General features: G+C 46.0%; 1 protein-coding gene across 6 annotated transcripts; it reads left to right on the top strand.

The window, feature by feature from the left end:
* The first annotated feature begins 119 nt into the window (after positions 1-119).
* PUS10 (pseudouridine synthase 10) lies at positions 120-26,278 on the top strand. Of its 6 annotated transcripts, none has more exons than XM_044428912.1 (19): positions 120-188; positions 2,425-2,561; positions 3,552-3,803; positions 7,120-7,206; positions 7,832-7,866; positions 9,122-9,233; positions 10,813-10,874; positions 13,212-13,257; positions 14,243-14,307; positions 15,768-15,853; positions 16,945-17,070; positions 18,031-18,087; positions 18,625-18,701; positions 19,732-19,787; positions 19,884-19,931; positions 21,021-21,138; positions 23,060-23,253; positions 23,985-24,084; positions 24,969-26,278. In XM_044428912.1, exons 2-19 carry the CDS (start codon positions 2,436-2,438, stop codon positions 25,005-25,007), a joined length of 1,686 nt encoding a protein of 561 aa, XP_044284847.1. In that variant the 5' UTR covers positions 120-188; positions 2,425-2,435; the 3' UTR covers positions 25,008-26,278. The 6 variants fall into 6 exon arrangements, with proteins under 6 accessions (XP_044284847.1, XP_044284848.1, XP_044284845.1 ...); XM_044428913.1 differs by lacking the exon at positions 120-188 and adding an exon at positions 202-819; XM_044428910.1 differs by lacking the exon at positions 120-188 and adding an exon at positions 202-922 and having other exon boundaries at positions 23,111-23,253.
* The last annotated feature ends 482 nt before the right edge of the window (positions 26,279-26,760 follow it).

Here is a 26,760-nt window from a genome sequence, read left to right as displayed (position 1 = left end):
GGACGTATCTGTCCAAACTAAGAAGGCTGCAGCTCTTTGACTAACTCGGTCGCGTAGCTGGAGTCAGAAGATCTGTTTCCGTTCCAGCACCGGAAGCAAGGGCGGAAGAGGAAGTGGCTGAGGACCTGGGGTGCAGCGGGTTAAGGGTCCCCCTCATAGTCCTTTCTACCTATTGGCAAGTTGAGGAGGTAGGCGAGCTGGGGAAGAGATCGGCTTTTTAGTTTGGGGACGGGCGTCTGTGGGTCGTCTGGGTGGCACGAGTCCTTTTGGCAAGGTGTGGGGGGAGAAAAACGAGTCATCTGCTTGGGTTTCCTCGGAAGTAAATTCCATTGACTCCTAGGAGGCGCCTTCCTTGGAACGGCGCCGCGTCGTGGATCCTGGCCATTCAAATAGGCTGGTTTCATGCACTTCATCAGTGGGGACACGCGTCACAGGCATGCATGCTCCACACGCGCACACAAATCCTCGTGAACGAGTCAGTCCTGCGCTCTTAAGGGGAAACAAGGAGGTCCTAAGATCAAATCAAGCCAGAACTGGCCCTAGAAGAAGAATGACGAAACCGAGGCTGTCGGACTTCGGACTCCTCATGAGAAAGGAAGACTCTTCGGAGAAGACAGTCATGCTAGGGAAAGTGCAAGGCAGAAGACGAAGAGAAAGACCACCTATGAGATGGATTGACTCCGTAAAGACAATCGCATCCTCGAGTTTGCAAGAGCTGAGCAGGGCTGTCAAGGACTGGACACTGTGGAGGGCTTTCATTCATAGGGTTGCCATCAGTCAGAGACAACCTGCTGGTGCACAGCAACAGCAATGGGAAAGGTGTGGCAAAAGGGAAAGAGAGTTGTTGGGTTCCCTTTCCGGAGGGGCAGCTTTGGGAGTCTGTGGGAACAAAATGTATCCAAAGTTTTGTGGCATCTTAAAGGTCAGCACATTTATTTTGGTGTATGTCAAAAGGTTTTTGTGTTTTTAACTCACGCTGCCCAGTTGTAGGACTTTTCTCTCTAAATTTGCATAGGATTGCATCCTGCATCTGTTAATTGGCTCCCTCTTGTGGTGATGTCTGTGTTATCACATTTTAAAATTATATTTTAAAAATATTTAAATATTTTTATTGCGATACCAAAGGCTCAGAACCACACTTGTAATATTATTAATAAGCAGTTTTAATCCTCTCAGTTAGACTATTATCTCCAAATTTCAGGGGAAGATCATTTGAGAGATTGTGCTTATTTAAGACCAGCTCAAAAATTTTTTCTAGCGGTGAAATAGAAATCAGGGATTTCCTAATTTGTAGTTCATTTTCCAGTGCTGCACTCCTTAAATGGGTTTGTTCAAAAGAAAATCCTGGTAAATCAATGATCCATACTCCCCATAAGGCTGCAATCCAATTTACATTTACATGAGAGTAAGCTCTACTGAACTCAATGAAATTTATTTCTGAGTAGGATTGCACTGTCAGTGTGTTTAGGACTGTATTCTGGTATGTTCGGGGGAAAAATGTAGATCTGTTTGTTTCTGTTGTTCCTATGTAACAAGGTCAGATCCTGTTTTCTAATACTTGGCTGTGGCAAAGCACTGTCTCTATTTTGCCTTTTGGTGAGAAATTTAAAAAAAAAAAAAAACATTCATTTGTGACCTTTAGTAGGGGGCCTGCTTTCCGAGGCCTCATTCACAGACACACACAGAAGAATTTCATTTCTGGAAGTTTAACAATCCGCCCTGCTTCAAAAGCCATGCAAGGTTCGGTTATCTCTGGACAAGGTGTTTCACCAGCATCTTCTTATAGGAAATGTTGAAGAGCTTCTCAGATCTGTGATTCAGAATGCACAAAGCTTTGAAATGAACCCCCCTCCTCCAGTAGTGCAGGAACACAGTGTATGGTAGCACATATCAACTCTTGATCACATGCCACAATTTCTTTCTTACACACAGTAATTTTGTGAGAAATAGGCAAGGGTTATGCTTCCCAGAATGAAGCATGTTGAAGTTTTTAGCCCACAGGCTGCACTGGGTAGTGCCAGAGGACTGCATGTGTTGAGCTGCACATACATGCATGCATTTGTGCACAAGTGCACACACAAGTGTGTGCCTGGGCACCTCCTCCCTGGCACTAAAAAGGGAATTACTTCCCTTCCGTCTCCAAACTCTCATCATAACCCTAGGCAGTTCCACTGTGATAGATGCGGAGGACTGAGGTCTGGTGAATTGCCAGAAATGGGTTGTTGGGCCTCATTTTTTACCTTAAATGTGCCGTGGTTCCTCACGAGAAAATGGTTCCATGCCTGGGATCATATGTGTTGCTTTTTCTGAATGTTCTCTCATTTTACTGTGCCTCTTTTGAACGTGCATGTTGATGCATTTTCCTTGATCCTTCTCCCCAGCTGCAATAGCAGTTCTGAAGGTTGCTTTACTTTTCAAATACAGGCTTCATCAGCATGATTGCACTGGCAGAAAGTGACAGACCTGTTGCTCAGGTGTTAAAGAATTTTGGAGCATGCCCACGCTGTGTTCTGCGGTTCTGCCGTGTGGGGCAACAGGCTTTGTACAGGCAGCCCCATAAGGTTTGGTTAACTAAGCTATCTTGATGGTGAAGAGGGAGTGGTATTAATCTTTGTTCAGACCCGTTCAACTTTCATTTCAAAGTGAAGGGGATATTGTTTAAAGAATGTAAGACTTCTTTAGAGTCAGAGAGTATAGGGCCCAAAAGAAATTAGCCAGGGGGGCAGAGAGCTGAGTGCCAGCACAACCTTATATGCTGGGGATTTGAATATGAAGTTGGTGGTTGGGGGGCGGGGTTGGGGGGAGAGAACGCAGGTGTGAGATGCATGGGTGGAAATGTACCTGACAAGATGCAGCACAAGGTAATGCCTTAGCTGAACATCAGGAAACCCAGAGACATCTGGATATCTGCTCTGGCTGCCAGTTGCTTTCCGGGGCCTCAAGGGTGGATCTTTCCCAGCCTTTCTGCTGGAGACCTTATTAAAGGTACAGAGGTGAATCCCAGTAAAGATGAACTTGGGACCAAAGGCATGTGCTCAGCCACTAAGCTGTGGCCCTCTGTGAACTTGCTATATTCTTGCTCTCTCTGTGTCTCCTACCTGCTCTCGCATCCCCTCCTTACCTCCCTTTTGTTTTCATCTCCCTAGAGGTGCAAACCACTCCCTGGCCTGTTCTCTGATGGAGAATGCATTCCCTAAAGTTTCTCACTCCCAGTGCCATCGCCGCAATCCGCTCCAGTCTGATGCTATACATGTTTGTCCAAGCTAAACCATCACAGAGTTCAGAGAGGGGCACTCTTACCCAAGCATGCAGAAGGCTGCAACCTTAATCCTGCCTTCTCATTGCTTAGCGGATCAGCCTTATTTTGCAAGGCTGCAGACTGCCTAACGTTGCTCCCTGTTGAAGGACAGGTCTGGGATTGCAGAGCCTGTAGCTCTCAGTGCAGGGCACCTATTAGTGGTGACGTAGGCACCTCATCCCAAGAAGTAGCCACACGTGGCATCCCTTCAGCTTCCGAGCTTCAGAGGTTTACTCTGTTCTTTGTCCATCAGGAGTTGCTTGCTGAGCTGTGCAAGTTCCTGGAGAGCAATAAAGATGAGGACAACCCATCTTGTGAAACAGAAACGCCACCGTCCAAAAGAATCAAGCTGGGGAGAATGGAAGAGGCTGAAGAGCAGACCCCAAATGGAAGCCATCTGTTGGAGGTTGGAGCGGGAACGGCTGCCGAGGGCTTGGAGACAGCTGTGTGCTGCGTGTGCTTGGGGATTTTGCAGCAGCTCTGTGAGGTGGATTTTGTCAAAGCAGTAAGTGTCATCTGAGTGGTGGCCTTATGTGTCGTTTCAATGTAGGAAAACGGCTGGTAGCATCTTACATGCACGTACATATCTATAGCACTGGGCCAGGCACCTGATTCTGCTCAAGAGCCAGATTCCACTGTGCAGAAGCTTTCAGGGGTCCCATTCTACTGGTAAGTGGAGCCAGAGGCAGAAGCAGCAGTGCCCCGAATATGGCAGCTTCAAGCTTTAACAGAGTCTTCGGAGAGGCATTTCAGCCTTTCCAGATGGAGAAGAAGAGCCCAAAGCTGTAAAAGTGCCAAATGATGCGTGGTCAGAGGAGAGTGAGGGTGGCGTCAGGGCAGCCCCAGAGGGTGACGTCTGGCCCATGGGCCTGATGTTGTCCACTCCTGAAATAGGGTCACACTGGATTTTGTGCTGAGGATTTATCTTTGGCCGTGGTCCTACGTGACCTGCCTGGTCATGAGTCCTGGTGAACCTGCTTTACACAGTGGGATGAATTTTCAGATGGGGCACATGTTTCTGTCTGAGTGCTGCAAGCTCTTCTTTGGGTGCTGCCCCCCACAAAAGTTCTGTGCGGGGTGATGAGGGAAGGAGCCTCCCGTGTGTGTAACGCCCGTCAGAGAGGTCTTCCTCACACCTTTGCTCTATGTCAGTGGTCCTCGAACTTTTTCAGTGGGGGCCAGTTGAGGCGGGGGTGCCTGGGGGTGTGGGCCGGTGAGGTGCTGTTGGGCGCGTGCGAGGTGGCATCGGGCGTGTGCAACAGTGGCTCGCTCGCTTGGAGATCTCCCAGCGAGTCCAAAACCATCTCCGAGCGAGCAAGTCACCACCTCCCTGCCTGTGCTGCAAGGCAGCGGCGAGCGCCTGCGTATGGGAGGCAGGCAGCGGAGGTGGCAGCTTGCTCGCTTAGGAACCTTCTCTGAGTGAGCAAGCCGCTGCCTCCCCACCTGCGCAGCAAGCGCACGCGTGTGCGACAAACGGCGGCGTGGGCCGGATCTGTCCCGCGGGCTGTAGTTTGAGGACCCATGCTCCATATGTTTAGATGCCAGGGTAAAACCTCTTCCAGAAATCTGTTTTTTAATCTGCTTTGCTGATTATTAATGTTACCACTGACTCCTTACTTTTTAAAGGTGTTAATATTTTTACTGCTGAATTTATTGGCTTGGCTCTTATTTATGGACTTGGGTGTCCTCAGGGGTGGGAAGCTGCACAAGGGCCAGCTTGCTGCCTTACATTCATTCAGCACTCAACGTACGGGCGCTCTGTACGGTGGAGCAGGCCTCTCCTCTTTGCTCCCTTTCCATTCCCACTTCTTAGGTTCGGTTTGACTCAGTTCTGCACCAACATAGGCATTTTATTTTTAAAACTGTGGAAATGTATCTGCGTTTCAGGTTGTGCTCACATTATATATACTTTCGGGCACACTTATCCCAAGTGAAGGCATTGTTGGCCCTTAAGATCATCCGCAGAAGTCCTTCTTTCAGGACTACTAGCCTTGCTGGCCGTGTGCTTCTTCCTTCGCCAGAGGTGGCCTGCTTGCATATGGCATTGGCTGAGGGGCTGGGCAGGAGGAGGCCTTGCACCCGTCCTGCAGGAGGGATCCTGTGGGCAGCTGGCTTGCCAGCGTGTATACGGAGAGCTGGACTGGATGGACCTTGGATCAGACCCAGCGGAGCTGTTCTTACGACAGCTGCCTTCTGATGCAACCAGGGATCTCTGCTTTGAGACTATGGAACTTGCTCCCAAGGGAGGCTAAGTTTGCTCTATTGCCGGTACCCTTCCCTTGGCTGTCAAAACCCATTGTATTAAAGATTAGCCTGAAAGTGTGTGTTGTGGGTTTCATGCTAGTTTTATAATATTTTTCCTATAGTTGTTAATGTTTTTATTGCATTTTGATGCATTGTTTTAATCAACTTTAGCTGGTTTTGTAAGTTGCCTTGAGTGACGTTCTTTTGGTAGAAAGGAAGGATACAAACGGATAAAGAATGCATTCCGTGTATTTTCACTCTTGCACGACTTTTGCACGTGCATTTTTTCAAACGGAGGATTGTAGTGCTAAACTTGGGAAAGTGCATTTCAGTGGGCAGCTCTGTTTTGACTTGCCTCTTGCTTCAGCAGAAGCAAATTGGGAAAACTCGCGTAAGTGCTTAGACGGAACAAACTCCTCACTCTTTCCTATTGAGGCTTCAGGCACAAAAGATGCCAGAGAATCTGGCCCAGGAGGCATGGCTTCTGGGATCCCAAGGGACACCCCCTCCCCGTTTACCAGCTCGATGCCAGGGACCATGGACAGCACCCCTGTGGCTCGCATCTGCAGAGTCTCCCTCTTCCCCTCCTTGAGGTTGCAGCCCTAGCTGCTTAAAGCCTGCATCGTGACTCTTACTTGATATGATATTCTGTGGCCAGAATCATCACCTAGCCCAGAGGGAGATGGGCGTGTGCAGTTCCCTGATGCTGGTGATAGAGGCTTTTCAGTCGGCAAGGCCTGGCGTACATACTGGACGCAAGACTTTGGGCCTTTGCTTGGTCAGAAAAGTGGCATTTTGTTCCCTAGTCCCGTCTGGTCACGAGGAGGAACTAACATGGAGTTTCCTTCCGGCCTCTTTCCCAAGCCCCAGGAGCCTCCAAGCCAGGAGGCAGGGCTTGTGGGAAAGGGGAGGGGCCTGCAGAAGGGGCCCAAATTAGGCCTTCAGGCTGGAGACTCCCTGCCTGTGGCGTCCTACCTCCTGACTCATGGAGGGCAGATGCTTCTGAGGCTGAGTTCCCGTCCCTTTCCTCCCCTCCCTGTCATGCCTCAAGCCAGAGCCAAGTGTGCATTCTGCAACTGGAAGAGTTTATTTTTATTTAAACGTCATTTTGATTGTTAACAATATTACTTATTTATCTGGCCACGGTGACTTCTTTTCTTTTATAACTTTTCTTTTATAACTTCTTTTATATTGTTTATATTTTTTATTTATTTTTTATTATTAATTTTAATTTTATATTGTTATTTTTTGTATTGTATTGTATTTTATTGTGTTGTAAGCCGCCCTGAGGCTTCGGCAAGGGGCGGCATAGAAATGTTCTAATAATAATAACAACAACAACAACAACAACAACAACAACAGAGGGCGTGTTCCTTTGTTCCATGTCGGAAGACAGACAGAGGGGCACCATCATTCAAACCTGTTTGTACGCCTTCTTGTAAAGCTCTATGAAAGCTTTGTTTGTTGTTGTTTAGTCGCAAAGTTGTGCCCTACCCCATGGGCAGCATTGCTCCAGGCTCTTTGAGAACTTTGCTATCGTGGGATATAATGATTAAACATAGTTCCTTGTTTTTCAGGTGTGTCATAAGATTAACTCCTCGGAATATGAGTTTTCTAGCTTTGTGCTGTCAGTGTCTTTCCCACCCCAGCTTTCTGTCAGGGAGGTGAGTGGTCGTTGCTGCTTTTGATTCAGGGGTGGCTTTCAGGGTGAGAAGGCGTTGTTCCCCCAAATTACCCTGCCTTGGTGTATTAGGAAACATACTTTTCCAGGCTAGATACTAAGGCATGTGACCTCTGGCATGAGCTCAGCGATGCTTGGGTGGTGCTGAGTGTTGGGAGGCTAAGCAGGTTCTCCTTTCAGGCTGATTTGAAGCTTAGCTTTAGAACTGGAGGGGAAAAGGGGAGAATTTGGTGACATTTTCATCATCATCATCTCTATACCACCCATAGCCAGAGCTCTCTGGGTGGTTTACAACAATAGTCACAGAATCACACACTCAAGTTACTCCTCCAGATTCTAACCCAGCCTGACCCTACTTAGCTTCCAAGGTTAGGCAGGTTCAGGCACTTCAGGGTATATGAAAGCTGAAGATCCAACTGGAAGCTAAAGATCCAGTCTGCATCTGCAGATCCAATCTAGTTTATCTCTCATGATCTTGAAAGTAACTGATTATCTGTTAGGATTTTCTCAGGCAGGAATGGAGTAGAATGTTATACAGCCTTAATTTCATTTTCTCTTTTTCTGTTCCCCTCTCTCTGTCTTTTTTGTTCCTGAACTCATCCCTGAAGCATGCAGCCTGGCTGCTGGTGCAAGAGGAAATCGAGTGAGTATTTCTGGGCCACATGCTTCCATTTTGTCTGCTTGCTGGCTTCCAGATTAACATGGAAGTTGCTGCTTCTCCCTTCACCTCACACTCTCTCTGGGTGGGGTGTGATGTGAATTTCTGACTCCCAGGCATTCTTTCCTGCGGATTACGTGCCCGGTAATGGCTGTCTGCCTCCAGTAAGCACAAGGGCTCCAAGTGCAGGATCAGACCAAGGGTCCCTCTCAGCCAGTATTCTGCTCCCTGTGATAAAGCTACAAGTAGAACATGAGCAACCCTTTCATTCTTGCATGTTCCTCTTCCTAAGTAGCCGACTTGCGGTAGGATCCAGTCTGAGTCAGCTTGAGCAGGATGGGAAAAAACAGTGAGGGCAAATAGAGAAAGCCTCGGAAACCCTGAACTCCCGGTACCACATTGACAGCTGTCATGATGGTAAAGAGAGAGTCATCCGCTGCCCCACTCAGAACTCCCGGATCCCTCCAAGTTTAGTTTTAATCCTCCCAGTACTGGGAAGAGGGGTGGATTTTGCTCAGCGGCGAAATAATAGGGGTGAGCTATCGCTGTTGTCATGCAAATTTTTGGGGGGTGGCCTGCTCCTGAATGGACCATTGGGACTTGTTAACTTGACCAAGAGCTGCACCCAGTGGAAGTGGAAACTGCTGTAACTGGTTTGTTGACATGGATCAACCCAGTTGCCTGGATTTGGGGGCACGCGGGACACTGTCATGATGAGCATTCTTACGTGACAGTGTGTAAATCCCTAAATATTGGGATTCAAAGAGGGCTTTCTCAGTTATCAGCTTGCCCAGCCACGGAGGTCCTCAGGAGAGGCACTCTTGGTGCTTTTGCATGGACCTGTGGTCTGCTCGGGAGTCCATTCAAGAGTTGATTTCTGTGCTTTGGCTCCTTCTTTGTGGAACCCCCCACCTGTTGGCATGATACAGGCACTGAAGTGGCCTTTTTGGTGGTACTTGAAGACATTTCTTATTGAAATAACTTTCCCTCACTGACCAACCTTGGTTTTAGTCAAATTCTGTCTTCCGATCATTTTTCTTATTATTGTTCACTGCTCAGGGATCTTAGATAAGGAATTGTATATAAGTCTTGTAAAGATGGCTATCATTTGGCAACAGTTGCAACAGAAATAATATTGTGATATCGAAACACTTTGCTAACTCTGAAGTAGGATAGCATGGTAGCACAATTTTAGCCGATAATTCTAGTTACTCGCCTTCTTGTTCTATAATTAAATTAGGAAACAAGGCCTTTTGGTGGGAAAAGATGACCTTGTTCAGCTGAAAGAAGCCTACAAATGGATTATCCACCCCTTGTTCTTGGAGGAGCTGGGGGTCCCTGCTGATGGGAAGGTGTTGTATCAGTAAATGATTTGAATGGCGTCTGTTACAGGCTTTGCTCATCCTGTGTTTGGGCCGTGTACCAGTCAGCTGACATTCACATGTGAGGGAGATGCATGAACGCAGAAAGCGAGCACCCCTAGTGTCTCCCCGCTGGCGTGTGTGTCGTCCTTACGCAGGGAAATCTGTTTACCTTCAGTGCAACAAACTTCTCCCTACAGCTCTGAAGTGGTACAATCCTTCTGTAGGATCATGGCTTAATTAAAAAGTAAAGGAGGCTTTTCTTAAAGTATCCTCTGCTCGTTAGAGGGCAACCAAGGGCAAAGCCTTTCTGTTAATGGCTCTCTGTTCTTTTAATGGTTCCCCACGCGTGCGGCACCCTCCCTGGAGGAGCATGACTGGGGCCAAACTTGCAATTATTTTGGAGTCAGATCACAATAATTTTGCTTGTTTCGTATATTCAGTTCTCAGTCTGTCCTGCTGTATTTTTATCACCCTTTTACGATAGTATTTTCTTGGTTTTTTGTGGCTCTGTGACATTTTTGGTTCTATGTTGCCCACCATCGTTATCTCAAGATGGCTTTTGTTAGTATCCTAACAAAATGAGTTAGTACATTAAATTTGGCCACAGGTCAGTAAAACAAAAGGAAGAGATGTTCTCTTCTCCTTTAGCAGAAGGGAGTGATATAGTTAAAAAATTCAAAGCTGAAGTTTTTCACTGGGGAATATAAGGGTGGTTCTTTTCTATTGTATCAAGGTTCCTCTCGGCTTTCCCATTCGGTTGATCATATCTCAGGAACAAGCATGAACAAGCCTTTTGGCCATATACACAGCTGCAAGATGGCAAACAAACCAGAAAGCCCTCCATTTAACCACAGATTTATTTATTGCTTGCTTGCTTGCTTGCATTTATATACCACCCCAATAGCCCAAAGGGCTCTCCGGATGGTTTACAGACATTAAAACCCCAAGTACAATATCCAGTCCTAAACAAGATAAATTGGCTACACCACAACTGAGTATAAAATGACATGGTTAAAATGAATTAAATGAATAAATATACAATTAAAATTAATTAGCTTTAAAATATTCATCAAATAAAAAGGCCTGGACCTGGCGCCGAAAAGCATATAATGAGCTTTCTGTTTTGTCTGAACCTGGAAATTATGGTTCAGTACTTTAAAACAAGCCATGTTTAAATCATTGTTTTGTATCCTGGCTTGTTCCAAATTTGATAGGCATCGCTCCCATGAAGGGAGGAACAACGGGACTGTGTGTGTGTGCGCAAGGCCTGAACATGGCCAGTATTTGCTGCACAAAATTAATATATTTTATTTATTTATTTATTTATTAAAACATTTCTATGCTGCCCCTTGCCATCTGTGATAGATGCACATCTTCTAGCATCATTTGAACATCAGCTCTCTCTTGTGATTAGGTCAGCTGCAGTGGGACAGGCAACGCTTTAGGTGGGTGCATGGACTGCATTTGAAGCAACGGGAGGGGCTGTGTGTGTGTGTGTGTGTGTGTGTGTGTGTGTGTGTGTGTTACAATTTAAAAATACATTTTTCTCTCTTTGGCTGCAACTTAGAGCCTGTTTGAAGTGAGCATGGTTTTTGCTCATCCAGAAACAGACGAGGACTGCCGTTTCCTGTAAGTTGCTATTTGATGCATCAAGGTTTAGGCTGCATTCACAATGGCACAGGCAACCCTGCTGAAATGGCCGTGCCTGTCTCCTCTCGCTTCTGAGTGCTGCCCGTGGGGCCTCCATGGCCCTCACCAGATTATGCTAGTCGGCAGCGTGTTGGAGTCTCCAGTGGAGCGTGAGGTCGGCATGCGTATCCAGGCACTGCTGGCCCCCACCGACAGAAGGACGCTGCCACCACCTCTGCAGTCTTTCCCCAGAAGTGGGGCTGACATCACACACACGACGGTGCTGGTATGTTTGAGGCAAGCCTGTGGGCCAGATGATTCCATTCTCGCGCCAGCATGGCCGGCCTGCCGCCCACCATTTCCACATGACACTTGAACTGATCCAAGGTCTTGTAGCAATCAGTGCAGAATTTGCCAAATCCAGTCTATCTAGGTACTGCGATCAACATCTGGGGCCTTCCTCTGAGCGCTCCTTCCAGGGAAGGTTCAGAGGATGGCGCCAGGGGAGAGTGCCTTCTCCGTCATGAAGTTGCCTGGCACCCCCATGGTCGTCTTTTCTAACCTTAACAGTATGTAATAGCATATAATGGGACATTTGGGCTCACTGTGTCTTTAACATATCCATGATTTTTATATACATTATTTCTAGCTGTTTAGATTGGGTTTTTTGTATTTTGCATGCTGAAATTTACTATTATTATTACATTACATTTCTATATTGCCCATAGCCAAAGCTGTCTGGGCAGTTCGCAACATTTCTTTTTTTAATTAAATATTATTATTATTTTCTACAAGCTAAAAAAACCACCTAAAAACATCACTCATCAAAGACATCAGACCTACTGGGTCAGCCCCCCCATTTTTTTTCCATAGACATATTCAAATTTACGCATAGCCCTGTTTCTCTAGCCAATAATAAAAAGAGTTCCAAGTTCGATAGAAATATGTATCCTCTTTCTCCTTCAGAGACAAAGTCAGCCTGTCCATTTCAGCACAATCCAGAATCTTTTTTAAAATCAGTGCATCAGTGGGTGGTTCTTCACTCCTCCAATGTTGGGCAAATACAATCCTTGCCGCAGTGATTACATGTAGAATCTGCTTGTTTGTCAACATCATCAGACACAATAAAAAGATTTCAGGTTTAAATATTAAAGATTTTTGTAACATTTCCTCAAGCCATTTATGCATTTTACAATTTATGCATTTTACAATTTACATGTATGTAAATGTAACATTTCCTCAAGCCATTTATGTATTTTATAGTTTGCAATATTTCTTTGCCTTATCACAAGTCCAGCACACACGATAAAAAGTACCAGGTTTATGTTTGCATTTTGGCCGTTCGCAGCGTGTCAGTCGCCCATCCAACCAGGCCGGACCCTGCTTAGCTTCCAGGATCAGGCTGGACAGGCTAAATATATGGGTGTTCAACCCCAGCGGCCTGGTCCAGCGAACCTCACTTGGGATTTGCTGATGTCAGAGATGATGTCCAGTGCGTTGAATATTGTGCTGCAATATAGATGCAGAATATGAACAGATGAACGAAGGTTCGTGGTTCCATTCTCTGAGTAGGCCGGGGTTACCCCACAGGCCTCCAAAACGGCCTGGTGAACAGCATGTCATTTCTCCTTTCCAGGCCAAGAATGAAAGACACCGTCTCTGGATTCTTCACAGTTCTCTTTTTCTGTCCAGAAGCGGGATGGGCGGAATAGCCAGTCTGTCAGGAGGCACACAGGCCCCCGCTCCCCTTCCTGGGAATGAAGCTGCCTCAGTAACGCAAAAGGCATTGTTCCAGCAGCAGAAGCAGCCCTTCCCTACCGCACAGCTGTGGGAGGCAGCCTCCCCAGTGGCCTCTGGTGCTCTTCCTAACACGCTGAAGGCCATAAGGTCTCAGTGGGGCTTCAAGAAACTGCCCTGGTTTTTGGCACTTCATGCCGTACACAGACCGGACTTCAAGGGCTGAGATGAGCGTGATCTTTGAGGGTGAGATTTCAAGCAGGCCTAGAAGCGGAGCACATGCTCAGCATTCAAAAAGGTTCCAGGCCTTTCCAGATACAGCTGGGAAAAGTCTTGGCTGAAAGCCACTGCCTGTCCATGTAGACAACACAGGGCTTGATGGACCAAGGACTTAATTTTCCCTGTAGCAATTGCCTACTTTGCAAAGAAGCAAAAAACCATTGGCTGTCTGGACAGAAAAAGAAACCTGCTCAAGTACCTAGTCCTCTTGGAGGTTGCCCTTAAGAAAGTGTTCCGAGAGCAGGCCTTAATAGCATTGCTGCCTCTTTTTTCTTGGCCTAGGGGATGTTGTTTGACTCTTTTCTGTTGTTTTGTCTTCAGAGCCTCAGCTTGCCCAAGTTGCTTCAAACCAGCAAAGAACAAACAGGTAAGGCATTTCTGAAGCCTTCGTTCCTCCACTGGCAAACTTTTTCTTCATCTTAATCCATGCAAATAATAGGAGGCAAACTTCAAAAGCAAAGTAGGCAAATAAGTTCACATTCTGTGTAATCCATGTTGTTGGATACAAGTGTCTGCACAAGTTTGCTTAGTCTCTTTGGTCGGTGTTCTAAACTGGTAATTCTAGTTTCTTTTTAATTTACAAAAATTGTTTGCATACAGGATGATAGATGCATATGCCCCATATCTCAGCCAAGACAGGACATGCTATTGGAATTCATGGTTACAGGGTTATTATACAATAAAAATTACCAATCACTTTTCTGTGATGAAATGTGCAAGAAAAGCTGATTAGGGGCACAAGCTATGCGTGTTTAGACAGAAAAATGGCCTTTAACTCCCTGGGAGTTTTCTGCCCAAGCATGAATAGAATTGCGCCTTAAAAATAGTACACTATAATAGTTTAACCCATGCCAGTTGCTCAAATGAAATGAATCAGATTAAATGATATGGTCTTGAGATCAGCAACAGATGCCCTTCTCCGGGAACCCTCTGTGAATGATATTAGGAGGGTGGCTACTCGGAGGAGGGCCTTCTCTGCGGTGGCACCCCAACTATGGAATGCGCTCCCCAGAGAGGTCCGCCTGGTGCTGTCGTTATTTGTTTTTCGGCGCCAGGCTAAGGCCTTTTTATTTAAAACTTATTTTAAGTGTTAATTTATTATGTAGGATTTAAAAAAAAAATTAAGCCGAGATGCACCGGGTTTTAATATTTTTAGTGTATAATTTTTGTATGATTTTGTATGTTTTTGTTTTTGTTGTGAGCCGCCCCGAGGCTTTGTTGTGATGGGGGCAGCATAGAAATGTTTTAGATAGATAGATAGATAGATAGATAGATAGATAGATAGATAGATAGATAGATAGATAGATAGATAGATAGAACTAGTCCACGTAATGCTTTACTTTACCCTGCAGTCTGTCTTCACCAGAATGGCTGTCATCAAGGCTTTGGATATGATCAGCGAGGACGATTTTCATAGGTAAGTAGTGTTAGTGACCATGCGCTTCAGTTGTGTAATGGTTAATGGAGTCTTTCTTTTTGGCAGCGGTTGCAGCTTGGCTGAGTATATACTGCCCTGGACATTTGGAATTGGAGGACAGCATGGAAATAGCTTGAATGTAAATTACATAACGTTAAAATAAAATCATTCGTTTGGTTTAAATAAGCTTGAAAATACCTGTGAAGCAAGGCAGGGCCCAGTACCCCTTCTGGGAATTCAGATATGGTATCTATCAAAAGCACATGACTAGTCCACAAGGACAGATCTTTGGAAAGAAGGGCTACGGGGTGCATCCCTCTGGAAGGGATTCCTTGTAATCGCTTCTGATGATTTTCAACCCACACGGTTGCAGCCTGCTCCACACTTCCAGGAGAAGGTGATCGAATCCTGAAGCAGTGCAATTACTCTACCCTTCATACTGACTGGTGTGTGGGTGTGATATTTTCCAATATGCCATGTCACATTCATTCACTTCTTCCAGAATTAAGCAAGGAAACTCTTCTTCTAATGCAAAAACTAAAGCTGGCTTTGGGTGACATCTTAAAGCCTTTTGCAGAAATCGGTAACAAAGGAAACAAGCTGGGCCAGAACTTTGTAGAATCAGTTCATTGAGTGAAAGTTGATCTCAGACTGCACACAAAAGTGTACCCCTTCCCTTCCCTTCCCTTCCCTTCCCTTCCCTTCCCTTCCCTTCCCTTCCCTTCCCTTCCCAGCAAGTGATATCTCAAATCCAAGGCCTTCAAGGCAGTTCCTTGGTGCAGAGCTGACCACTTAGAGCATTTTATCTGACTTGGTTGTTCTTCTCTCAGTTGCTGCCTCACTTCTGGTTCTGTCTAACCCATTCCCCCGCTTCAGGGATTTCTTGTGGTTTCAGACCTGAGTTGACTTTCTGCTCCCTTCTCCCCTGCCTCTGGGTCCCCCCGTCTTTGGCTCTCCAGGCTCTACTTCTCCTTCTCTTCATCTCAGTTAGAATCTATTCCCGTGGCCCCATGTGACTCTCCTGCAGAGCTGATGGGCCTAATAGTCACACTCCACCACACTGAGATGAATCCTTGCAAGGTCTTATTTTGGATCCTGCAATGTGAACAGGCAAAGGCTCTGGCCCAGCTCAGTCCCTGCTGTGGGAGGGGACTTCTTTCTGTCACGTGGGAGCACTGGAAATTGCAATCCCATCCGTGCTATTTGAAAGGGCACCATCCATAGCATCTTTGCACGTCGTGCTCCCCGTGAAGGCCTATAGCCGGACATCTCTTGTTTAAGAGTGCTGTTTCTTCTGCCAGGTGTGCCAGGTGTACTGGAACAATAATCCAGTAATTGTTGACTTGCAAGGCCACCTTCTACCCATCTTTCAAGTGTTTTCAGTTTCTCTCTCTCTCTCACTATGCCAGGGCCCATGTTCCATGTTCTGTTTGTGTATTTTTATATCTCCTTCCATGCAGGCATTTCCACAGCCCGCCAAGTTTGCCCAAGTCACCTTGCTCAGCCGTTGACATTCAGTGTACCAATGGTGCCATCTTTGTGGCTGGTAAATGTTTGTTCATTCTTCTTCTTACCTATGAATGGGGGAGTTGTGGTTACCTGTGTTGCTCCAGCAACACTCGCAGTTCTTCCCTGGTTGGAGAAGTTGTTCCTTGTTTAGGCTCTTCCTGGTACTGATCTGTAAGGTCCAACCAGGGAGTGATGGCCTTTCCCCACCCTGGTACTCAAATGCTCTTAGGTGGAAACCGAACCTGTTGCTTTCTGGATACAAGGCAAATGTTGTGCTCCTGTACTGTGGTCACTAAATCATGCTGTGGGTCGGAGCCAGTGGGGTCACATCAGCCATGCCCCCCCTTTTCACCATTCCCCACAACAGCACGTGCATAGCTTGGCAGTCGTCCACATGGATGGCGAAAAGAAATGCGGATGGTTGTGTCCACACGGTGCTCCTTGGGTCCCAGAACTTAGCTCAGGTGACCCTGATGCAAACCTGCAGTCACGCAATCAGACCTCAGCTGCGAGGTGGCCTTTCAAAGCACGGTCCTTTCCTGCAGGACGGCAGCCAGCAGTGGGAAGTGTCCTACCTGTTTGGTGGTTCTTCTGACTATTGGCCAAACAGAAGGCACAGGTAAAGAAACACAGTGTGATGTTGCCAGCACGCACCTTTTGGCACGTTCAGAATTAAATGTTCAAGCGTGCCAGTGCCAATGTGCTGAGGCTGACGGGTGGAAGTAACAGGCAGGTTGCCCTCCTTTGCCCATATTCCTTACTTGAGGACCAAGAGGTTACATTTGAGTAAAGAAGACATTTCACCAATTGTAGTTTGCTTTCATTGGCAGAAATGAAACCTGCACCATGTTTGACATTGGCAGTCACGTTAGGCCCCGTTAGCTGCTGCCCTGCAGCTCATACTTGGTTTTCAAATCATTGTTATGTAACTGAGTTCACCGTCCACCAATCGATTGGGTGATGTCTGCTCTGGATCCAGGTTAAATGGGGTGTGGGAAGGTTGCTGATGGAGGACACCTTCCAGCACATGCTTTTTAACTGTGATGATTTGCCTTGCCATGGGCTTGGCTTCAGCTCAGCCTACAATTTGTTACTTCTGTTGAACCAATACTGTGTGTGTATTCTCAGGAAGATATAACAAATACTCCAGGACACTACCTCAAACTCCCTGGATTATCGATGGAGAGAGAAAGATGGATTCTTCAGTGGAGGAACTAATCTCTGAGCATCTCATGACTGTCTTCAAAGCAGATAGTGAGTGTTCGTTCTCGTGTTTGCTGCACAGGCGCACACTTGCATTGATGTATTTCCACCAGACTGTGCAAACAGTACCTTAAAAACACGCATGCAAATTCTGCAACCAAGTAAACCAGGATTTATGCAATAACAAGCTCCATTCTGGGTTTAGTTTAAATTGAGCAAAGTAAGTAAACTTGAAAAGGGCATCTTTTCATCTTTCACTAGGCATGGGAAGTGGCAATTTCCTATGTAGAGAATTGAACACGTTTCCTCGAAATATATTGCCAAGCCACACCCTCCAGTGTGTGAAACTTTGCCAGGCATTGCCTCTCCTTTCCCTTTCCCAGAAAAGCTTGAGAGCCAGAAACTGTAGCATTTTAAAACATCTGCAATAAAAGCTGAAATGCTCAAGGTTCTGTTTCTCTCCCAGCCGTTTCCTGCTCTTGCATGTGGTGGCCTATAAAATGCACTCTGCCTTGCCTCCTGAGGGATCCCCAGCTCATGTGTCCCCCTTCACCTCCCCTAAGATTTATGGGTGCACCATTGCTCCATGTGCCGCCTTCTCCTGAAATTCGTTCTCTTGGGACAGAGCTGAGCTTTATCTTGGATCGTGCCTACATTCTGGAACGCTTCTCCCAAAACACTTTGAATCAAGAGCTCCTTTGATCAAAGAATGGGCCACTTCTCTGGTGGGTCCCATCCCATTCCCATCAGAGAATGTCTACTAACCAGTTGCACACATTATCAATGGTAAACAAAAGTCAGTTGCGTGTATAGTGTTTGTAATTCATGTGCTGGGCCCCGACATACGTGGTATTCCATTTATACTGGACTTGCTTCCAGGTAAGAGCTGCTAATACAGCGGCTGTAAGACTGCGTGCAACCTTGGGGCCACGGTGAGCCCCTTGGAGGGTCAGGGATTGTATGAAAATACTAGCAGCAAGCTCAGTAGATGCTTTCCTTCCTCTGTTTCAGGCTTTAATTTTTCATCCTCTGGAAGAGAAGACGTGGATGTGAGAACATTAGGCAATGGTAAGCTCCGCTTGTGTGCTCTCGCCCTCTCTAAAACAGCCTAAATGGGGCCTCCACCAGAGTTTCCCAAGCGAAAACCAGGCTATCGGTTAGTGGAGCCGAGCAACCCGTTTTCATTGAAACTGAACTTTATGCAAAGAACCATTTTTCTGTAGGCTGCATAAATCCAAAGATTATCAATGGATAAAGACTGTGCTTTTCAGATGCTTTACTTTGAATTTGTAAATCTGAAAATTACTTTATTAGATTTATATCCCATGATTTTTCTTACAAAGAACTTGTATTGGTTTACGTCATTCTGCCTTGGTCTCTGTTTTATCCCCACAACAACAGCCCTGTGAGGTAGGTTGCTCTGAGTGTGACTGGCCCAAGATCACCCAGCTGGCTTCATGGGCGAATGGGAACTAGAACCCAAATCACCTGAGTCCCAGTCCCATGCTCTTAACCACGACACCACACTGGCTCACCAGTTTACCCCTCAGTTGCTGACAAATGGCATCTTCTTATTCCTTCCAACCTCCCCACTTCATGTGACAGGAAGACCCTTCGCGGTGGAGCTGTTGAATCCTCGGAAAGTCCACGTGACTGCTGCAGATATGAAGGCGCTCCAGCAGGTAAAGTATTTGCAAGGATTAAGGCAATAAACCTAATTTTGCTACGTCAAGATGTAGATGAGGATTAACTGTGTTCATCCTCAAACAGCCTGGGTCCAGGGCACCCAAATTATGTGGTGGCCCTGGACTGTGCCCAATAGAAGACACCTGGGAACCCCACGTACATATCCTAACGTTTCATAGATAATAGATGATCAGACCTTATTTATTTATTTATTTATTTATTTATTCATTCATTCATTCATTCATTCATTCATTCATTCATTCATTCATTCGCCGAAGCCTCGGGGCGGCTCACAACGTTAAGTTAAAATACAAACATTAAGTTAAAACATTAACTTAACATAACATTAAGTTAAAATGTTTGTAAAATGCAAACATTAAGTTAAAATACAAAAAATAACAATATAAAATAAGTCTCCCTGGCCAGATAAAATCAAATAATATTAGCAATTAAAATGACGCTTAAATAAAAAGGTCTTCGCCTGGCGCCGAAGCATATGTTATGCTTACCTTAGCATATGTTACGCCCAATCAGCCCAATGCAGCATGTCTCTTCCTTGGGCATTCAGGTAGTAAAGTTTTAGTTGATCCATGCCGTCCTAAGAGCCATTTTTGAGGGGGCTGACACTGATTGGCTTCAAATAATGTGATAACCCACACCCCAGGGGTGGGGGTGGGGGTTGAGTGTAGCTTGTTGTAGGACAGTGATTACTTGGGTGATCCTGTTATCTGAAATTGTGCTAATGAGCTATGGATGTGAACCACAAACAGTGCATGGGACGAACCCATGATGTGCCGCTCGGTTGTGATCAGTGGGCTGTTCACCAGGATGTGTTGCTTTGGCTGGTTCATATAAGATGGCAACACCAACTCATGGCCCAGTCACAACTCACACTCAGTCCATACTTAACCCTTGAGTTGGGTGATGGCACAGTCAGAAGCCACTTGTTGCCTTTTGACTAATTAACTGCAATGAAGTCAGGCAATACGGTTCATCTTTTTTTCTTCTTTTAATGAACTCTTCCAGACCATCAATAACTCTTCAGACAAGGTCCAAGTTCGGGATCTACAGCTTGTCACCAGGTCAGTGATGAGGTTCTTAGATGACGTTCTTTAAGGGGGGGATCTTAGGCTCTCTTGGTCTATGACTGTGTTACCATTTAACATCCTTTTGAAAAGATACTTGCAGGTCCAGGGCAGAATTACGACGGCAGGATTTTTGGCCAGGTAATCCAGGATGGGTCGTTGCAAGAATCAGTGTGGATCACGTGCTTGTTTTGGGTTTGCTTCAAAGCTTTCCCAGTCAGATTCGTCTTTTGGCAGAGCAAATGGGGCAGGGCGGGGGGGCAGCCTGTCCTTCAGCCATAACTGTCAAGGTGGCTTACAATACATAGAACCAAATGATCCTTTTGCCACAAATACACTGTACAGAATTGCTGACATCTAGTCATGAAGCAGTGTTAAAGGGCAGTAAAGATACAGGAGGAGAGCCCAACCAGCTTTGGACTCTTGGTCAAGACAAACTTTGACCAAGGTGTCAAAGAATTGTAAAGGTGGCACCCCCCTGTGAGGTAGTTGGGCTGATAGTCTGTGATTGGTCATGGTCAAGAGGGACGAGAACCCAGATCTCCCAGGTCCTGAGTCCAACTCTTGGACTACCATGCCACTGGAGCGCTCCAAGTTTGCTAATGAGTAAAAATAGTATCTTTGAAGCAAGAAGCCTACTTTCTTTGTTCTTAGCTGATGAGTGTATGTCATAGAAGTCATCACAGGTGTATGAGAGAAGGTAAAAGGGGCTTGCTATCTGCATTTTATAAGCACTTGTATTAAAATATAAGGATTAACAAATTAAGATTTGTTTCAGTTCTTCAAATGAGATTTTTAATCCATTTGTACAATCAATTAAAACTTGGCCATCCGACTTTAGTTCCATTGTTTAGACTGTTTGCAGAATTTGGTTGCAGAATTCTGTGTTCTTAAGTGCAGATTCTTCATCGTGGCCTCTGTGCATCACACACATGGGTGCTGCGCCTGCACAGTGCCGATGGCCGGGAGACTGAAAACTAACGGTTTTGGCAGGGAACTCTGCTCCCCTCCCCGCCCCAGTGCAGATTATGAAATCTTTCAGTGCACAATTTTGAGGTGTGTGTCCTTGCTACCGCTGTTAACGCTGAGCTGCAAGATGGGAGGACACTTGCTTCACTGTCCCATTCCAGGTCCTTCATAACTATATTCAGTGCCTGGTGTGGAGTGCTTTTGCCTCTTCAGCTCTGCGGCTCCTGCTCTGTGGTTGTGCCAGCCATTTCTTTTTTGCAGAGAGGCCATCGGGCACATGAAGGAAGGGGAAGAAGGCAAGACCAAGACCTACAGTGCCTTGATCTGGACAGAAAAAGTCATCCGAAATGAAGACCTTTCGCCTCTGGACAACATGAAGGTTCCGTGTCTGGGATTTATCCTTTATTTATTGGTTTGTGATTAAGGACTTTGCCAGTTCGATCTTGTGCGGCTCCCATCCCATTTAAGACAAAAGTTGGGATCCGTTTTAGAGGAGCGCCGCGGAGGCCCTAGCAGGAGCATTCCCTTGGATCCGCTGCCAGTGTTGGACTAGCGATGGCTGTCCTGGGAGGAGCATCCGGCACAGGTGGGCTCATGCCTAGAGGATGCGGCCAGGTGAGAGAGCTTGGCGCAGAGCCATTCGGCCAGCCGCTGGGTTCTACAGGGCTGGGGGACCCTGTTGCACCAAGACGGCATTCCAAAGTGATCTCCAAGGCTAATGCAGGAAAGGTTTGTTTATAGCTTTTAAATCATAGGAGCGCATCCCTGCTCTGAGCTGGTCCTGAAAGCTGGCGTTCATCCTTACAGTGCTGTGGAGCTACACCCCACCTGGGGTGCTGTGTGGAAATTGATGTTTTTCTAAATGCTTGCAGCAGCTCTGCAACCCAGTAAGCCTACTGGGGCACCTGCTGTAAGAATAGAAACATAGAAACAGAGCGAGTCAGAAGGGGCCTCTCAAGCCATCTAGTCTGACCTCCGGCACCAGCCGGCTCCGCTCACGACATGCCCACCATGTGGACGTCCAGCCTATCCTTGAACACCAGCACCGATGGGGCCTCAACCACCTCCCGGGGAAGCCCATTCCACACCCTCGGGGTCCTAGGATGCAGGGTGGGTTGTTTATGTTCTGATCTCTGGAAATAAAGGCTATGATTGAAGAAAGATTGTATGATCATTACTGAATGATCATCTGTATCTTTTCACAAACCTGATGAGCAAAGTCCATGATGGCCATGATCAATTTGCAGACATGAGTTGGCATTTACACCTGTGGCTGCTTTCAAGAGAGATGGCCTATGCAGTCCTTTGTAAAAAATAATTTTTGTTAATTTTCAGTCTAAAATACAGCCAAAAAACTACATTTCAAAACAAAAATGTGTAAAGTTAAAGATCCAATTAAAATAATTCTAACAATACAGTGTCCCCCACCTATCAGGACCAATTATACATGTTGTAAAACGGAAACATTGAAACAGAATGAGTCAGAAGGGGTCTCCTGGGCCATCTAGTTTGACCCCCAGCTCCAGCCGGCTCCACTCATGACATGCCTTCCATATGTATGTCCAGCCTATCCTTGAACACCCTCACCAATGGGGCCTCAACCACCTCCGTGGAAGCCCTTGGGGTCCTAACCTAAAACAAAATACAAAAACTCATTTAAACATTTCAGGACATTCCCCCCTTCCAAAGCTGTAATGATTCTTTCAAGGGCTCAAATCCTTTCCCCTTTTAAAAAGGGAATTCACCTGGCGTGTTATTAAACTAATTTTTCTTCATATGTCCTTTTCTCACTTTAATTGTACATGTTAATTTGTCATTAATAATTATATTCCAAACTTCTCTATACCAATCAGACAATTGGTGTTCATATTTTACTTTCTAATTCTTAGCTATAATAAATCTAAGTTATTAAATTATTTGTTAATCTGCAGTTATTAAATTTGTTATTAATTCTTTATTGTTCAACCTATGCATCCCTGAATGAGGCTACTTAGCATTCGCATACATAGAAAAGCTTGATTGGAGGAACACCTTTGGCGTTCAGAAGATTTGTTTTCACTGTTTTGGCATTGGACTTGGGTGAGGTGAGGGCAAGGGGGTGCCCCTTAATACTAGTCTGTAGTGTCAAAACTCAGCAAGGTGGGTCCCTGTTAAGTAAAGTGAGGCAGCCCAGCTTAGACACTGGAATTGAATGCTGTCATTAAGGGTTAGCCCACTGTTATTTCGGGTTGCTTTTACTTCCATTCATTTTTTGTCCCGATCACCACGCTGTCCTGGTGAATCATCTCTTGTCCATTTAGCTTTCCTGGTCTCCATGGTGTTCCTCTTCTTCATTTTCAATCTGTGGGCAGGAATTGAAGATCGACCAGAAAACTCCGCTGCGGGTCCTTCACCGGCGACCGCTAGCTGTCCGGGCCCGCATCATCCACACCATGCGGTCAGAGTACATCGATGAGCACCATTTCCGCCTTCATCTGAAGTCACAGGCCGGGACGTATCCTTTCTGCAGCCAGTTGGCCTAAAGCTGTAAGCAATGCCACCTTGAGACTCAGAAGGAAAGGGCGGCATAAGATTGTGACAGAATACAGGAACATACATATTCCCTTTGCTTAATTACCCTAATTGATGTCAGTTGCAGAATAGCCAGCCTTTGCGCAACAGGGTTTTCCTTTCCTTTGTACAGAATTATGAAGAAACTGCACAGCAGGATCGGATCGAACTTTATCTGATCCATTCTGTTTTCCGTACCACCCAATAGCTCAGGATTTCTGATCTGTGCAAAGATTAAACCCCCCTGAAATACAGCTTGGTTGTTGCACCTGCGGAACAGTTCGTGCTGGCAGAGTGTGCTCATGCCTCCTTCCACATCTGCTGGACCAGGCTCCAATTCCCTGGAGCAGATCTGGGGCTGCTGGGAGGAAGAGAGGACAAAGCATCTTGTTCCACACTCCGGCACATAACCATCATGAGATTCCTCCTCCCCTCCGCCTCCCCCTCCTCCTCTGCTCTCTGCCATCCAGTCTAATGCTGCAGACGCACTCGCTTCTAGAACTGCCTGGGTTTGTGTGCAATGCCACCCTGATAATACTAGCATGGTTGTCTCTGTCTAGGGTGTGTGTTTGTGTGTGTGCATGCATGCATACGTGCGTGCGTGCGTGTGTGAGGATGTATACCCAGATCTTTCCTCACCAGCTCTTTCCTCCCTTTGCCTTAATGGAAATCTAGCTACATTAAAGAATTTGTACATGGAGACTTTGGAAGGACCAGGCCTAATCTTGGTTCCCTCTTGGGGACGACCGCGGACATTATGGAGCTGGATGTAGAAGTGAGTATTCTAACCTGTACATTGTAGAGTGATGGGAAGAATCTCCTAGATGGGTAATCAAGACCATAACTTCTGGCGTGCAAGTTCAGTATCTCTGATCTCTGCAAAAAATGTGGCTCCCGCAGCAGTCTCCTAAGGAGCCCACCTGCTGGAAGAGCTGAATCACTGGTTCAGGGCGAGTGTTACGGTTCCCCAGTGTCCACATTTCCTGTTTTCACATTCAGCTGAAGCTCATCCAGACTAACTAGTCATACGTAGAGCCAGCCAATGGAAATTGGTAGCACTTGCGTTAGGCATGACCGACAATTATTGTTGTGAGCCGCCCCGAGGCTTCAGCGAATGGGGCGGCATAGAAGCTTTCTAACTCACTCACTCACTCACTCACTCACTCACTCACTCACTCACTCTCACTTGTTTCCGTGGATTGGCTCTAAGTATGCCTTGAGGAGGAGCCATAGCTTGGCGCTTAGCATGGAAAGGGCCCCCGCTTCAAAGCATAGCATCTCCAGGTGGGGCGAGCAGGGAATCTTGCCTGGAGCCTCGGAACATTGCTGCCAGCCAGCGCTGACCATACCAGACTAGCTGGACCAGCGGCCTGACCCATTACAAGGCTGCTTCTTGTGTGTGGGTTCAACCCCCAGGACAGGAACTGTGATTTATTACTTTGTCTTAAAGGTTCATTGTTCTTGCTGAGTTGCCCAGGCTGCCTGGGAATGTTGATTCCAAGGGGCCTTCTGTCCAAGTGTCTCTTGGATGTACAGGCATCTCTTCATAGCTTTGGCAGAAGTACTTCAGTCAAGCATTTGAGGCATTTTCTGGATACAGATACCCTAAGATCAAGTGACTTCTCCCACTCTTAATTTCATTGTTTGTTCTCTCTACAGTCGGTGGATGTTGATTGGCCTCCAGCACTGGACAATTAATGAAGAATTAGAATTTAGGGAATTTCAACTATTGTAGTCCAACACAACTGGAGGTTGAAGAGGGCTGAGGGGCAAAGGACGGGCTGCATCTGGCAAACTAGATCGTTTCCCTGAGTTTTTGTTCAGCTTATTAGATCATGTTGATCTGTTCAAAGCTGGTTGGTTTGTAATTAAAATGGCTGCCTTTCATGGCTTTTAAGAATTCAAGAAGAAATTTGGAACCAATTCCTATATAAATACACAATTATCTGATACAGATTTAAATCTTGAGGTAGGATCTTTTGTCAAGAGAAAATTACTTTGATTTTCTGTATAATGGGGCAGATTTGGAAGCCATAAACTCATTCTGAGATCATAGCAGAGAATAGCCAAATAAAATTCCCAGAGAGATCCTTGGCTCTCTGTGTGAGAAAGAACCAACACTTTCTCCATTCAGACTGGAGCACACTTCTGTGCTTATTGTTTAAAAACTCTGTTTTTGGGTGTACCACTTACAGAAGTAATATTGGCATTTTTTACAAGTTGCATCGCATTGTCATCTGCTGCTGACAGAGATGGAGGTTTGAAAGGCCTCCTTAAGGTACATTATGCTTTAAAAAGCCAACGCTCACAGAATGCTGCGTGTGATGCAGGGCCGGCCCTCCCATTAGGCAGAGTGAGATGATTGTGGCAGTGGCGGCGGTGGCAGCCTCCCAGCTGTTCCTCTTGGCACTCCCCGGCTGTTGCTCTCGGCTGGAGGATGCAGCTGTTTATGCCGCTCACCTGCTGTAGGTCCCATTAGGCCAGCCTGTTGCATGGGAATGCAACTCTCGCGCTGGATATAGAACAGTGCGGGGCATCATGCCTCCCTTTAAAGGTAGGAGATGATGTGCAAACCCTTCCGGGAATCAGGTAAGATGCTAAGGTAATGAACCTTCTGGATATTTTAAGACAGTAATATTTGGCCAGTGTTGTGTACCGAAAAACAAAGTGTGAAATGCAAAGGACCTGGTTTGCACATAGTGAAAACTCATTGTTTTAAATCTCAGTGGATTGTCATGTATGAGATGGAGACGTGTGCTTTCCTCTGACGCTTTTATTCCTCAGTCCACAATTGGATTCTTCATAGGTTCTGGAATCTGACACCCAAGCACAGATCTCGGTCTTGTTGAGAGGCAGAACAACCCAAATCTTAACCCACAGTTTACATGTGAACAGGGCCAATGTGAGGTAGTTCTGAAAAATAGAATTGTTTTTATACAAAAAATTAAATTTGACAAAATTCTCTTCAAGTATTATGGTGTTTCTCTTTATATATATATTTTCTGTGGCTGTAAAGAATGGAATATAGGATACTCATCAGGAATGCTGATGGGAATACTTTGCAACAATATGAATAAGTCCATGTCTGAATTTCCTTACTTCTTCTCTGGTCCTTTTATAGCATGCCTGTTAAAATACAGGTCATGCTTTTCCATTGTAGACCACGTCGAATATTTTGGTGGAAAGATGGCATGGAAGCATAGTAAGGGGTGGATCCAGGATCTGCCTTCTGTGAGAAGTGTTCCTCATTTGGGGGGCTGCCCCCCCAAAAAAGGCACATGCACAGCAGAGTTCACCCCATGCAGCAGGCTCTCCTGACTCTCTGTGTTGCATTTTCAGGGGGCTTGAGGGGCTGCCATAAATCCTTAAGTTGCTCATGCTTATGGATCCAACCCTGGATAAAGTACTAAATAACAGGCTCCAGCTTAGTATGGGCAAATGCATCTTTAAC

Source organism: Varanus komodoensis, unplaced genomic scaffold, assembly GCF_004798865.1.
Source record: "Varanus komodoensis strain SLA01 unplaced genomic scaffold, ASM479886v1 scaffold2, whole genome shotgun sequence".
In the NCBI taxonomy this organism is placed as follows: domain Eukaryota; kingdom Metazoa; phylum Chordata; class Lepidosauria; order Squamata; family Varanidae; genus Varanus; species Varanus komodoensis.
Note: the sequence above shows the minus strand (reverse complement) of the source record. Positions and strands in the feature narration are given on the sequence as shown.

Bases quoted from the DNA above. Each gene is read 5' to 3' on its own strand.
- PUS10 (XM_044428908.1), top strand. From the start codon at position 811: ATGGGAAAGGTGTGGCAAAAGGGAAAGAGAGTTGTTGGGTTCCCTTTC. The intron at 923-2,424 runs GTCAGCACATTT...TTTCAAATACAG, and splicing joins AGTTTTGTGGCATCTTAAAG to GCTTCATCAGCATGATTGCA. The intron at 7,207-7,831 runs GTGAGTGGTCGT...TCATCCCTGAAG, and splicing joins CCCAGCTTTCTGTCAGGGAG to CATGCAGCCTGGCTGCTGGT.